General features: G+C 35.6%; 1 protein-coding gene across 1 annotated transcript; it reads left to right on the forward strand.

Annotated features, from left to right (window-relative positions):
- Positions 1 to 592: 592 nt before the first annotated feature.
- Positions 593 to 6,687, forward strand: si:ch1073-303d10.1 (protein LBH-like). The gene is made up of 4 exons (XM_051120404.1): positions 593 to 712; positions 3,034 to 3,112; positions 5,006 to 5,250; positions 6,218 to 6,687. The coding sequence occupies exons 2-4, from the start codon at positions 3,038 to 3,040 to the stop codon at positions 6,330 to 6,332; spliced, it is 435 nt and encodes a 144-aa protein (XP_050976361.1). The 5' UTR covers positions 593 to 712; positions 3,034 to 3,037; the 3' UTR covers positions 6,333 to 6,687.
- Positions 6,688 to 14,213: the final 7,526 nt, after the last annotated feature.

Raw genomic sequence — 14,213 nt, forward strand, 5'->3', positions numbered from 1 at the left:
GTAGTCTGATAGATTAGATAGAATGTTAACGTAACGCAGTTAGTTACTTTTCTAGGGAATACTGCAATACTGTAATCTGTTACTTTTATAAGTAACTTTCCCCAACACTGGGATTCAGTTTGTGTGTGTGTGTGTGTGTGTGTACTTGTTTTTGCTACATTGTGGGGACCAAATGTCCCCACAAGGATAGTAAAACCTGAAATCTTTGACATTGTGGGGACTGGCTTGTGGTCCCCATGGGTACAAAAGCTTATAAATCATACAGAATGAGATTTTTTGAGAAAGTAAAAATGCAGAAAGTTTTCTGTAAGGGTTAGGTTGTAAGGGGATAGAAAATACAGTGTGGACGGTATACAAACCATTGCACCTATGGAGAGTCCCCACAAAGATAATGAACCAGACGTGTGTGTTTATGTGTGTGTGTGTTTGCATGTGTTTGGTGTCTGTGAGTGTGTGTGTGAGTGTGTGTTTGGTGTGTCTGGTGTGTCCTGCCCTGTGCAGGAACTGAGATGTAACATAAAGCTTTAATCTCCAGAGACGTTAATCCTGCTCTCTCTACATGCTAATACTCATCAGAGGGACAGAACACAGACAGACACACAGGTGAGCAGCAGACATCAGGAGCACATTTACTGAACGCTGGACAAGCACAGAAGAAACTCAAACTGAACACAGAACAAGAGCAACTCGACCTGAACTCACAGACTCGCAGGTGAAACTCATTCAGCATTATTTTTTTGGCTTATGCATGTGAATACCATGGCATTCTTGGAAGGACCTAGAAGTGGTCAATGAATATTGTATTTATTCAGTATAATGGTATACAAGTTGGGAAAAGTTACTTTTAAAAATAACGTATTACAATATGCAATACTGCAATACAATAAAAAAAGTAACTAATTACGTTACTTATTTCCTTTTATGGAAAGTAATGCGTTATGTTACTTTTGAGTTATGTTACTTTTTAAATCTGGTCAGGGCTTGTTTGTTTTTAATATAAAAAGTTCTATTTTTGTCAAATGTAAAAGCCTTTTCACAACAAAAGCCTCAGGCTGAAGGAAAAGTAAATTCACGTCTGTACAGAAGAACACAGAAGAAGAAAGTTCAACACTCTTCAGCAATAACATTTACATTTATTCATTTAGCAGACACTTTTATCCAAAGCGACTTACAGGTGGGGAATACATCAAGCGATTTGTCCTAAAGAGGCAAAACGACTTAGGAAGTGCTCATAATACCATAAAACAGGCATTGTTCAGATAAGTACAAGCTAGAAAGGGAAAAGTCAAATAGTTTTGAAAAGAGATGAGTTTTCAGCAGTCGCTTGAAAGTTGTTAGGGAGTTGGCATTCCGGATAGCGGTGGGAAGATCATTCCACCAGCCAGGAACGGTGTAAGAGAATGTTCTGGAAAGTGATTTTGTGCCTCTTTGTGATGGTACAACGAGGCGTCGCTCACTGGCGGATCTCAGAGTTCTGGAGGGAGTGTAGATTGGTAGCAGTGAGTGGAGGTAGGCGGGCGCCGAGCCTGTGGCTGATCTATATGCAAGCATCAGTGTCTTGAATTTGAATTCAATAAAAAATAAAGAAGAAGTGCAAATGTCAGTTTATCTCAAGTAATTTGGCTTATTAGTATGACTGAACTGGATCATCAAAGGTTAATCAGCAAAGCGAAGTTCATAAAATGTGACCCTGGTCCACAAAACCAGTCATAAGGGTCTATTTTCGAAACTAGTTTAAAGTTTTATACATAATCTGAAAGTTATGATAGGACAATATTTGGCTGAGATACAACTATTTGAAAATCTGGAATCTGAGTGTGCAAAAAAAATATTGAGAAAATCACTTTAAAGTTGTCCAAACGAAGTTTTTAGCAATGCATATTACTAATCAAAAATTAAGTTTTGATATATTTACAGTAGGAAATTTACAAAATATCTTCATGGAGCATGATCTTTATTTAATATCCTAAAGACTTTTGGCATAAAAGAAAAATCGATCATTTTGACCCATACAATGTATTGCTGGCTGTTGCAACAAATATACCCGTGCTACTAATGACTGGTTTTGTGCTCCAGGGTGACAAATGGGATTAAATACATAAAAGATATTTGTATTATTTAACATATTTAATTTTTGCAAGTTTGGATCATATTCTGAGTTGCATTTCACTGTTTTTATTCATTTTGAGGAATACAAAGTAACTTGGCATTACTATCTGATAGCGTTACTGTACTACAGTACCACCACAGTGACAAGATTGAGTTTATTGCGTAGAGAGACAATCAATCAAACACCCTGGACCACAAAAATAGCATGGGCAATAGCCAAAAATACACTGTATGGGTCAAAATTAGTCATTTTTCTTTTATGAAAAAAACCTTAAGAATTTTAAGTAAAGATCATGTTCCATGAAGATATTTTGTAAATTTCCTACTGTAAATATATCCAAACTTTTTGATTAGTAGCCTAATGTGCTTTGCTAAAAACTTCATTTGAACAACTTTAAAGGTGATTTTCTCAATATTTAGATTTTTTTGCACCCTCAGATTACAGATTTTCAAATAGTTGCATCTCAGCCAAATATTGTCCTATTCTAACAAAACATACATCACTGGAAAGCTTATTTATCAGATGATGTACAAATATGACAGCACAGACTGAGAGCGGTGACCAATCACAGTGCAGTATTGCTGAGTGATGTGATGTGTTACCTGCTGTTACCTGCGGCTCATTCAGTGTTTGTTGTGTTGAGATTACAGATTACAGTAAGTCACTGCTGGGTCATTCAGATTCTCAGTGACGCATAAAGAGCTGTTCCCTCATTAAGATCGGACTGGGATTACAGCTCTGACACTATAAACACACACCGCATACGTGTGTTTCGTAACATGACCATTAAGAGCGTGTCACTGCATGTGCAGCTGTCATTTCATGTAATTACACTGAAATTAATTAACTGAATGTCATATTGCAGTCTTACATGCATCAGCTCACATGTGTGTGTGTGTGTGTGTGTGTGTGTGTGTGTTTAGTGTGATGTCTGCAGGTCCTCAAGACTCCAGTGTTGAGCAGCGTCGGCTGCAGAGGAGAGGAGACAACATGTCGTTTCAGGTGCAATACTGGACATTCATTACACATATTCACCAGCATCTCACAAATAATGTTTTTTAAAAGTTATATAAACGTTAGGACAAAACATTCTTAAATTAACAGTTATGGAACGTTCCTATAAACTTGTTACCTGGGAAGAGACTGGTATTATTATTTTTAAGACCAATGCCAGTTATTTTATGTTAACCCATTTAATCACAAAATATTCCCAAACATGATAAATATCCAAATCATGTATCATTGGTATCTTTTTGAATTTTGTTTTGGAAAAGTGTGTGAAAAATAGTGTTTTATGGTCGGTCACAATTGGGATAATGGGATATATATCTTAGCCCAGCTATTTTAAACTGTTTAATCACATTCTAGAGTTACTATTTTTGTGCATAAAAAACTCTGATATAAAATATACAACTAACAACATTTCAAAATTGTTACTTTTTTTGTAACACGTATTATCAAATTGTTATATAAGTGCTAGCAGTATTACAACATCAATATTGTAACTTATTTGTAACATTTGATTTTTTAATTTAGTGCAACATTTTGTCAATGTAACATTTTGGTTCAGTCTTCACTAACAACTGCAACTAGGTTTATATTGTATACGTAAGTTCACTGTTCTCCCACCGCTCACTGTTGAGACCATCAACATGTTTACTCATTCTGTGACCACACATTTAACAAAACTGAATATATGTGAATTCATATACTGATACTAGACGCCTTAAAGATAATTTATACTAAAAATCTTTGTCATATGTTAATGTTAACATACTTTACTTGCCCTTCGTTTTGGGGCTTTGATGCAGTCATCATCTTCTCAAGGTGCAAACAGGAAATAAACTGCTCTGGTCATGTGACAGTTTGCACTAATCGTGTGAAACTGCACATAATTTAATTCAGACCCTTTATTTTTTTCCATATTTGCAGGAAGTGAACTAAAACATCAGTCAGTAAAATTTTTAGAGCTTTTAAAACCTTTTTTATGGTCACTGTTGTGACCTGTGGGATTAAATGGGTTAAAGGATCCAAAATATTTTTTTTCCTTCAGGAAAATAACACTGCACACACACACACACACACACACACACACAAAAAGAATTAGTTTTATTGACAACATGAACTTGTCTGTGGCTGTTCACTTAATTCTAAGTCTTGTGGAATTTAAAGCTTTGCACAATTAGTGTAACTCTGTAATTCTAGACCAATGTCAACATGCATTTATTTACTTGCAGAAAAACAGATTCAGTATTCTTCAAAATGGACAAAAACTGTGAAGTGCAAACTTTTGGAACGTCCCTACAAGCTACACTTCTGCAAGCTGAAACATAAAGAAAATATGAGAATTTATTGTGTATTTGAGCCAGATTGCTGCCATCTAAAATAAAATAACAGAAATAACATGACTTCATGTCAGGTCACAGTCATGTTATGACAATAATGGATGAAGCATTCTGTGCTCCATGATTTGATCCACTCAGAACAATGGCCTAAAATGGGTATTAGATAACAAGTTAAAAATACTTGAACTTATTTCACCTGTAAATCTGTTGTTTTCTGATTAACACAGTGCTGTTATTCCTTAGAGAGCCACATGAGGACGCCATTTATCAGAACATTTAAAGGGACAGTTGCTCCAAACCTGTATGAGTTTCTTCTGCTGGACACACACAAAAAGATATTTTAATGAATGTTAGTAACCGAACAATTGATGGCAGCCATTTACTTAGATAGCATGTGAAAAAAATACTGTTGAAGTCAAAGGCACCAGCAAATGTTTGGTTACCAACATTCTTCAAAATATCTTCTTTTGTGTTCAACAGAAGAAAGAAACCTGATCAACATGGCTAATCTCACTGTGACATATTTTCCGTGATCCATGTGTCGGTGCAGATTTTCCCGGAGCCGTCGGAGCAGCTGGAGCCGGTGCAGGCGAAGGGCGGTGCGGCGCGGCTGGAGCGTCTGCCCTCCATCGTGGTGGAGCCGTCGGAGGAGAGCGAGGAGGAGAGCGGAGGACTGCAGTGGCCTCCTCTTCACACACAGGCCTCTGTCGATGAGGAGGAGGAGGAGGAAGATCCTTTCCAAGAACACTGTAAGCCCAACAGCGGCGGTCAGGAGGAGCAAACCGATGCTGACAGGTTGGTAGGGCACCCTTAAATTATCTGCTTATTTTGGTAAATAAAAGAATTAATTTTTGTTCAATAAATATACTGGAATTAAAATATGTTAATATAAAACATATATTTTAAAATACAGCAACAAAATCATTTTAAAATGTAAAGATTCTGAAAGCATTAAAGGAGATCCCATAAAAACCTTTATATAGATTTACAGTAATAACAACAAATTATTTTTTATTATACAATATGATTAATATTTTGTTTTAAGTATGATGGTTTCTTTCTAAACATGATGATTATCTCTAAGATGGACACCCAACATAATATATGATATTTACCATCTGAATCTAACAATATTTTTATTTTTTATTTGATATTTTTTTTCTAACAATATCATGTGAACTAATAGAAAAGTAAGTCTTTTATTAATTATCATGTTAATTATTGTGCCTTTTAGCGACAACAGCAGGGGCGCTTTTTACCCCAAATACCATACTTTTACATATTCTTTCGTTATTTAAAAACTGCTGTTTTAATGATCTTAAACAAAACTGAAAATCATTAAGAAGACCTTTGTCACAAGATATATTCAAGAATTTTATCGATTGTGTGCAACTTGAAAATATCAAAAATTAGATCAAGTAACACAGCATCGAATTTGCGCTGCTGCCCGCGATCGCGTCAAGGATCAGACAAATTTGCACGTGTATGTTGAAAAGCGGATGTTTTGTAAAGTGCTACGCCACTTTTTTCTGCCATCTAGTGGTTTAGAGGAAAATAACATCGCCTCGTTGTACCCTACAATATTTGGCCGAGATACAACTATTTGAAAATCTGGAATCTGAGGGTGCAAAAAATTCAAAATACTAAGAAAACTGCATATAGCGTATTTTTGGCTGTGGCTACAAATATACCCGTGCTACTTAAGACTGGTTCTGTCGTGTAAGGTCACATATAATTAACCGGCTGTCTTCATCTGTTCCAGGGTTCTTCATTTTAAACGTTCATCGATTCCTTGTATTCAGATCGACTACAGCAGACTGACTCCGCCCCCTTCACCGACATCATCGCACGCGGCCCCGCCCCGTTTCCGCAGCTGAGCGACAAACACCGAAATCATCAGCACAGATCATTGGATTTACACTCAGTCATCATACCTGAAGCATCCCAAATATAAGATTCTATTCATTTAAATCTAGTTTAAAACAACCGCATGTCAGTTTTACCTTGAAATGTACATTTTTAAAATCATTCCGATGATGCGAATGGCACGAAATTCCACGAAAAGAGCGGTTTGCTTTACGGCAGCAACCAACGTAACAAATTATGACAGTGTTACCAGAGTAAATGTAATCATTTGAAAGTAGGGGATCCAAAGTCACAACAATAGACAAAACCACATATAAACGGTTTAAATGAATTGTTCTGAGATTTTGAAAAAAAAAAAAGAGAAATCATTTAGTAAATGAGTGTCATTGATCATGTGACTCTGTGTACAGATGCTCAGATCGCATTCATGAATATGCAAACTGCAATACTGATAGAAACATGCAGACTAGTTAGAGCATGTGTTTGCAACGCCAAGGTCATGGGTTTGATTCCCAGGGAATGCATGAACTGGTCAAATGTATACTTTCAATGCAGTGGCTTCGGATAAAAATGTCTGCCAAATGTAGACAAATGAATGTCAATTTTTCTGGTGGTTTCAGACGTCTAACTGTACAGACTGAAAACACTTCTGCATGTTGCACATTCTGATATGACTGTATGAATAACTGCAGATGACAGTGACTGTTAGAATCACAGTCTGCCTTGATATTTAAGCCCAGTGTTGGAACTGTAGATGATTGTGCATCACACCACTTTGAGTTCAATATATTTTTTTAGAGTTTATGTTTTTATTTGCACACAGCACTTTCTGTATCTCCCTTACCCATGTGATTGTGCTCAATAAAACCTGTTTGAATGCAACTTCACTTCCCTGGAATGCATGAACTGATGCATGTAACGCAGTGATTGTGACACGAGCGCAGGGGGCAGTAAAACACAAGAACACATTATCCCTCATTTAAAAGCTCTGGTGTGATACTCAGAGTGTGGATTGTGTTTACTGTGTCCTGCCAGAATCCCAGCACACACAACGATAAGACAAGAGTTTATGAAATGAAGCTAATAACTAAACACAGCGTGCAGGACGGAAAGATCAGCAGATTTTCTCCTTCACAATCGGTCGTGCTGTAGACTAAACATCTCATGACTGCAGACGTGTGTTTCCACCGCTCACATTCCTGAAGAACACGGTTAACCCTCCGATGCTGGAGAAACACATTTAACCGTTCGCATCTGCGAGAGCTGACCTCTGACCCTCAACCACTGCTAACAGGAAGAGTTCCCATGATGTTTACGTTGTTAAAACATTATTAATATCTGATATACATTCCCGGGAACATTCTTTGTAACATTTTCAAAATGATAGAATGGAATGTTTCTCTAATGCTCACATAACCAAGAAGAAACATTCTTTATACATAAGAAAGAGGAAGATTTTGAACATATTGGCTGTGTCAGCACATGCTTTTAGAACATGCTTCTATATGACTGTCCTCTGTGATGTTTTTTTCTATTTTCTATTTTAAATTAAGATAAGATAAATTTAATATGGCTGATGAAAGTGAAGAAATCCCTAGAAGAGCTTATAGAGTGAGCAGTCTGATCTTTGTGATTTAGTTATTGTGTCAGATGAATTATTCTGTGTTTTTATAATGTAAAATAAACAGAAGTTCGTTTTGTGTGCACATGCTTGTGTTCTTGTGATATGGTCAGGCTGCTGCTGAAGTCAAGCTATCAATCATCAATCAGGCCACTCCCCTTTCAGCAGTGGGGGCGGGGTTAAAGACTGACTGACTCCATCTGTCTCTCTCTCTCTGCCTGTGTTCACACTGGAACACCAGCACACTGCACACTACCTAGTGCCCATTATCAAATTCAATCATGCAAAGATGTGCTATGTTATCATGTCACCACCTAACTTCTCAGGAAAAAAAAACATAATTAGTCATATAAAGGAATCTGATGTTCATTTGTCACACTGCAAGATCTGCTCTACACCAGCTAACAAAAATGTGTTTTAAGAGCGTTCCCACTAAGTTATAAAAACATTATCGGAGTGTCTATTTACAGTAAGTGCAAATAGCCCGCCTTGTTGGCAGAGGCCAGTTACACTGACTCCGCCCACCACCATGTGACTAGACGGCAACTTACTGTCAGATCAGTGGCGTGGAGGACAAAGCACGTGTCGACCCGGGTTCGAATTCACCTTCCAGCAAACTTTTTTTTCACCCTTTTCAAATCTCATACCATATCAGAAAGGCATTTATTTTCAATAAAAATGAAGGAAATAATCGAAAAGTTGAGAATAAATGTATCAGATAGGGTTAGGGTGGGTATAGGGAGGGCTTATTGTCCAAATAAGGCAGCATCCATTTAATAAACTGAATTAAAACTATAATTTACAATCAGTACATAATTACAGGATACTGTTTTAATGTACTACAATACTGAGGTGCAGATAATTGCATCTATTTGCGTCTAGTATTATAAATAGCAGAAAATGTTGCTATTTTAACATAGTTCGGAAAATAAATAGAAAAAAATATGTTAAGAAAATATGCTATTTGCGTGCATTGTAAATACAACCTGTTGCTGTTTGCATGTAGTGTAGTAAGTTTACACTTAGTGCAAACAGCTGCTGCCAAACATTATTTCTAAATGTTCAAAACATCAATTTTTTAAATGTTTTAAAAATGTTTTTTTCTTGGTTTTGTGAACGTTAAGGGAACATTCCATTTGATTTTTTTGAAAACATTACGAGAATGTCACTTTTAAATGTTCTCTAAATGTTCAAGTAGCAACATTTAAAAAAGCGACAACATTTAGACGCTTCACTAAAATGTTTCTGTGCTATTTTAAGATCATTAGTTAAGAAAAATATGTTTTGTTAACGTTACCATTAAGTTCTGAAAACATAATTTCTGAATGTCCTCTGAATCTTTAAAGTGTCTAGTTTTTAAAATGTTTTAAAAACATATTTCTTGGTGATGTGAACATTAAGGGAACAATATTATCATTTTGCAAACATGGGAATGTTACTTTTGAACGTTCTGAAACAAAACCATCCAACGTCCAACTAAAAGCTCCCTGAACGATGTATATATAATATTATTGTGCCAACATTTTGAGAATGTTATTGAAGATCAGATAAAACTTTGAACAAACATTCCATTAATGTTAACGGAACAATGTTTGTTCATAACTTTGAGAGAACCTTGACAGATCATTCTCTGTTATGGCATTTTGTTAGACAGACTGTGATCAGGACACACACACACACACACACACTGCAGGAACAGTAAGAGCAGTATGGAAGCATGTGATTGGCTCAGGTCCCGGTCTGTGGTATGTGTATCAGTGTGTGTGTGTGTGTTTGGGACAGGAGCAGAGGTGGCTGATGTTCTGTAGCTCTGGAGAATCTCAGCAGCGTCGTGAGCAGAAATAGGTCAGACGTGCCGCTGGAGAAGGTTTCATCTGTGAGATCACGTCTCACGTCTCCTCTAATGGAGTCCAGATGTGCTGCGGGAGCGGCTAATACGCCTCTTTCTCCTCTCGTTCCCTCGTCTTCCTCTCCTGCTCGCTCCGGCTCTCACAGGAAATGCTCCAGGTTCTTGGCCCTGAAGGGAACATGCCTCTGTAACCACCTCCAGATGGAGCAACACACACACACACACACACACACACTGCTCTCCATCTCTGTCGGCTCAAACCACCGACATGATCCTGCACCCATTCGCAGTACTGGTTGTGGCTGGTTTATGCTGGTTAGCTCCTGTCCAGACGGTTGACCAGCACAAGCATACAGTAGTAGAATCAAGGATGATTTTCTGGTTAAAACTCAGGCTGCACTGCAAAAAATGATTTATTTAATAGTATATTTGTCTAGTTTTTCAGTACAAATATCTCAATAAATCAACCGTTTATTTGAGAAGGAAAATTAACTTAAGATATGTTTTATAAGATATAAGATACGTCTTGTTTTCTGAAATTGAATCAAAATTAAGTGGGTTTTTAATTAAAACAAGAAGAAATATCTGCCAAAATAGTCAGAAAAAATCATTTCATTTAATTTAATTAATTTTCCTTTTCAATTAATCTGATTTTTCTGACCTCATTGGCAAATATTTGCTTTTGTGTTAAGCAAAAATTACAAAAATAAATAAATAAAAACTTTTTTAATAATTTAAATTTTTAAACACAACTTAATTTTTTAGGTAATTTTTGAAAAGTTTCACTTACACATGAAAATGTTTGTCAAAAAAAAAAAAAAAATTAATTCATTTTCCGAGTTTTTTCTGACCCCATTGACAGATAATTGCTCTTGTTTTAAGTAAAAAGAAAAAAAGAGAGATAAAAAAATTTTATTTTAATTTTTTTAATTTTTTTTTTTAAATAATTTAACATTTTAAACACAACTTAACTTTTTCATTATGTTCATTTCATTTAACTAATTTTCCTTTTCAATTGAGTTGATTTTTCTGACCCCATTGGCAGATATTTAAAAATTATATATATTAAAATTAAACAATTGAAAATTTTAAACACAACTTATTTTTTAAGGTAATTTAGCTTTTTGAGTAAATGCGACCTAAGATTATAGCTATTTGTCATGGAAAAAAAAAAAAAAAAAATAATAATAAGTAAGAAAATATTTTTTTGCTGTATGGTTCAAGTTCAACAATCTTCTGATTTTAAATTCTGTGAAAGAAACAAGATTATTATTATTAACTAAAACTAATATAAAAATGTCATTACTTAAAATAAAACAAACATTAACTAAAATACGTTAAAATATAAACTTCTCATTTTAATTCAGCTTAAATACTAAAATAATAAACTGAAACTAAGAACTAACTTAAAAACAAATAAAAGTGATAAAAACACACAACAAATTTACCAAAACATTAACTAAAATAAAAATTAAAAAGACAGAAAATATAAAAATAAAATTGATTCAAAATATTAACAAAAACTATAAACGTCTATAAATACTAAAAAATAAAAAACTGTCATCTGATGAGATTCAGAGTGCATTTACACTACAGAAAACTTTCCTTTGCGTTTTCGGTAAGTTATGTTTATTGACTCCGCGAAAATGACTAAAAACACTGTACTGTTCATGCCAGACCAGTAGGAGGTGATGTCACTTTGTAAATATGCACGCACATGATGTCACAATTTTTACTAATTTTTTAGTTTAGACTGAGACGATAACAGTACCATTTTTTTCAGTATAAGCCCGTTTTCAAAGTGTTTTCAGGTTGTCATGTAAATGAACGGCCAAAAATACATTTAAAGAAAACATAAAAACTTTTCCGTTTTCTATTGAAAGCGTGTCGCTTAAACTCCCCCTCAAAGTTTGCAAACTCCCAGAATTCCTCGGTCCGTAGGCTCTATCAATGGCTCTCTGTTCCACATTCCCTGAGTCTCTGAGCTCGAGCTGTTTGAGTGCTTTCATTCCCTGCAGCGCGTCGTGTTAATAAATCGGCGAGCGCGAGGATGTTCTGCTCCAGCTGGATCTCGTTATTGTGCTGAAGAAGTGTTTATGTGAGCGGCCGCAGATTCACTGTTGACGTGCCAGAGAGGAAAACGCGCACAGGCCACAAATGCCCACCGCCGCGACGCCGAACTTTCACAATCACTGCAAAAAAATAAAAAAAAGTAAAGTCAGCCGTTTCACAAGAGCATGAGGTCAGGTCATGCATCAGCAAAACAGCTCATCTTCGCATTGTATTCACATCAAAATATACACACTATCATGATGAACCCTCATGTTGTTCTTTCTTCTGTGGAACACTAAAGACAATAACATTCACTCTGTTTTATAAATGCATATTATAGGTCTTTTTGTGAACAACTCATCTGTGCATGTTTCATTTTTTAGAAATGTTTTAAATCTCTCTGCTGACGTATGCAGATCTTCTTCCATCATAATCTGAAAACCACGCCCACCGGGCGTAAATGTAGGGTGGAGCTTGATTCAGTGCATCAGCTGTTGATTGGATGTTGAGATATGGGGCGGAGTTAAAGAGCACTGAATAGTGACAGAGTGCATTTAGGCCACGCCCACACAAACAATCCAACGCTCTCCACTGACTTTGTGTTGTGGGAAGCTGCCTCCTTATCATTTCCGACTTAAATAATAATAAACAAAACAAAGTCTAAAACCTGCTATGTCACAAGGTGTACAGTAAACAAGCTAAAAAACCCAGAACTACGTTTTTATAAGCTGTCGACCCAAAAAACAAGTGTTTAAGGTCACAAAGGTAGAGCACAAAGTGTCATATTACGCTAAGAACCACACCCACTGGAGGAAAACGCAATCGGCGATAGGAAGCATTCATTATTTTGAACCATGTTAAAGGATTATTTCACCCTATGTGAACCTGAAAGGAGAATTGAAATTTTGAGAAACTAAATTTCTTTGTTCTATGTCAGTGCTCATTTTCCTTACTGTCCTTTTGTTGGAGAAATGATCGATGTTTTTTGGATCGACAGCTTATAAAAGCATAGTTCTGGGTTTCTTTGCTTGTTTACTGTACACCTTGTCACACAGCAGCTGTTAGACATTGTCCTGTTTATTTTTATAAGTCAGAAATGATAAGGAGGCAGATTCCCGCAATGCAACGTCAATGGAGAGCGTTGGAATGGTTGTGTGGGCGTGGCCTAAATGCGCTCTGTCACTATTCAGTGCTCTTTAACTCCACCCCGCGAGCGCTTTTAAGAGCCACGCCTACATCTCAACATCCAATCAACAACTGCTGCACTGAATCAGGTCCCGCCCTACATTTACTCTTTTTCAATAATCTTTTAGACTTGGATGAACCTCACAATAAGAAAAGTCTGTCGCTACTTCTGTTTCATCATAACTTAAACCTAATGAACCTAATTTAATATTTCACCCTCATTTCGTTTTATAAATCACTCCCGACCTTGGAGAATATTTGATCCCAGTGACATTTAAGCATAAAATCATGCATTCTTTACTTTCATTCCATAGGCAAGGCTTTAATTTTTTTACTGTTTTAAAATTTTTACTATTTTTGTAATTTTTACTACACTGTAAAAAATAAAAAACACAATTTGTGGAGTCAGCTTAAAATAATTTGTTACCCTGCTGCCTTAAAATTTTAAGTTCAGTCAACTAAAATAAGTTTAGTCAACTTGAAATGTTAAGTTGTACTAAGTAACAACTTAGATATTTGTGTTTGCTAAACTTAACAGATGGGTAAGTAACCCAGCTGCCTTAAAATTTGAAGTTGATTCAACTCAAATATCTAAGTTGTCACTTAGTATAATTTAACATTTCAAGTTGAATAAACTTTTTTTGAGTTGAACTTTTAAGGCAGCCAGGTTAATTAATAAATTATTTTAAGTTGACCCAACAAATTGTTTTTTTACAGTGTAGATTGTATGTGTGTAAATTTGCGTCTGTGAATGATATATATATATATATATATACATTAAAACTAATGTTTAAAATCATTGACATCCAAGACTATAATAATCCTCCCAAATGGCTTAACATTTAGTACTGTATATGTGACCCTGGAGCACAAAACCAGTCATTTTTTAAGATTTATACATCATCTTAAAGTTGAATGAATAGTTGTTATGATCGGACAATATTTGGTTGAGATATTGGAAAATCTGGAATCTGAGGGTGCAAAAAATCAAAATATTGAGAAAATCACCCTTAAAGTTGTCCAAATGAAGTTCTTAGCAATGCATATCACTAATCAAAAATTAAGTTTTATATATGTAGGGTAGGACATTTACAAAATATCTTCATGGAACATGCTCTATACTTAATATCCTAATGACTTTTGGCATGAAAGAAAAATCAATAATTTTGACAATGTATTGCTGGC

This window comes from Labeo rohita, chromosome 10 (assembly GCF_022985175.1).
Source record: "Labeo rohita strain BAU-BD-2019 chromosome 10, IGBB_LRoh.1.0, whole genome shotgun sequence".
NCBI classification, from domain to species: Eukaryota; Metazoa; Chordata; class Actinopteri; order Cypriniformes; family Cyprinidae; genus Labeo; species Labeo rohita.

Bases quoted from the DNA above. Each gene is read 5' to 3' on its own strand.
- si:ch1073-303d10.1 (XM_051120404.1), top strand. From the start codon at position 3,038: ATGTCTGCAGGTCCTCAAGACTCCAGTGTTGAGCAGCGTCGGCTGCAG. The intron at 3,113-5,005 runs GTGCAATACTGG...GTGTCGGTGCAG, and splicing joins GAGACAACATGTCGTTTCAG to ATTTTCCCGGAGCCGTCGGA. The intron at 5,251-6,217 runs GTTGGTAGGGCA...CATCTGTTCCAG, and splicing joins GAGCAAACCGATGCTGACAG to GGTTCTTCATTTTAAACGTT.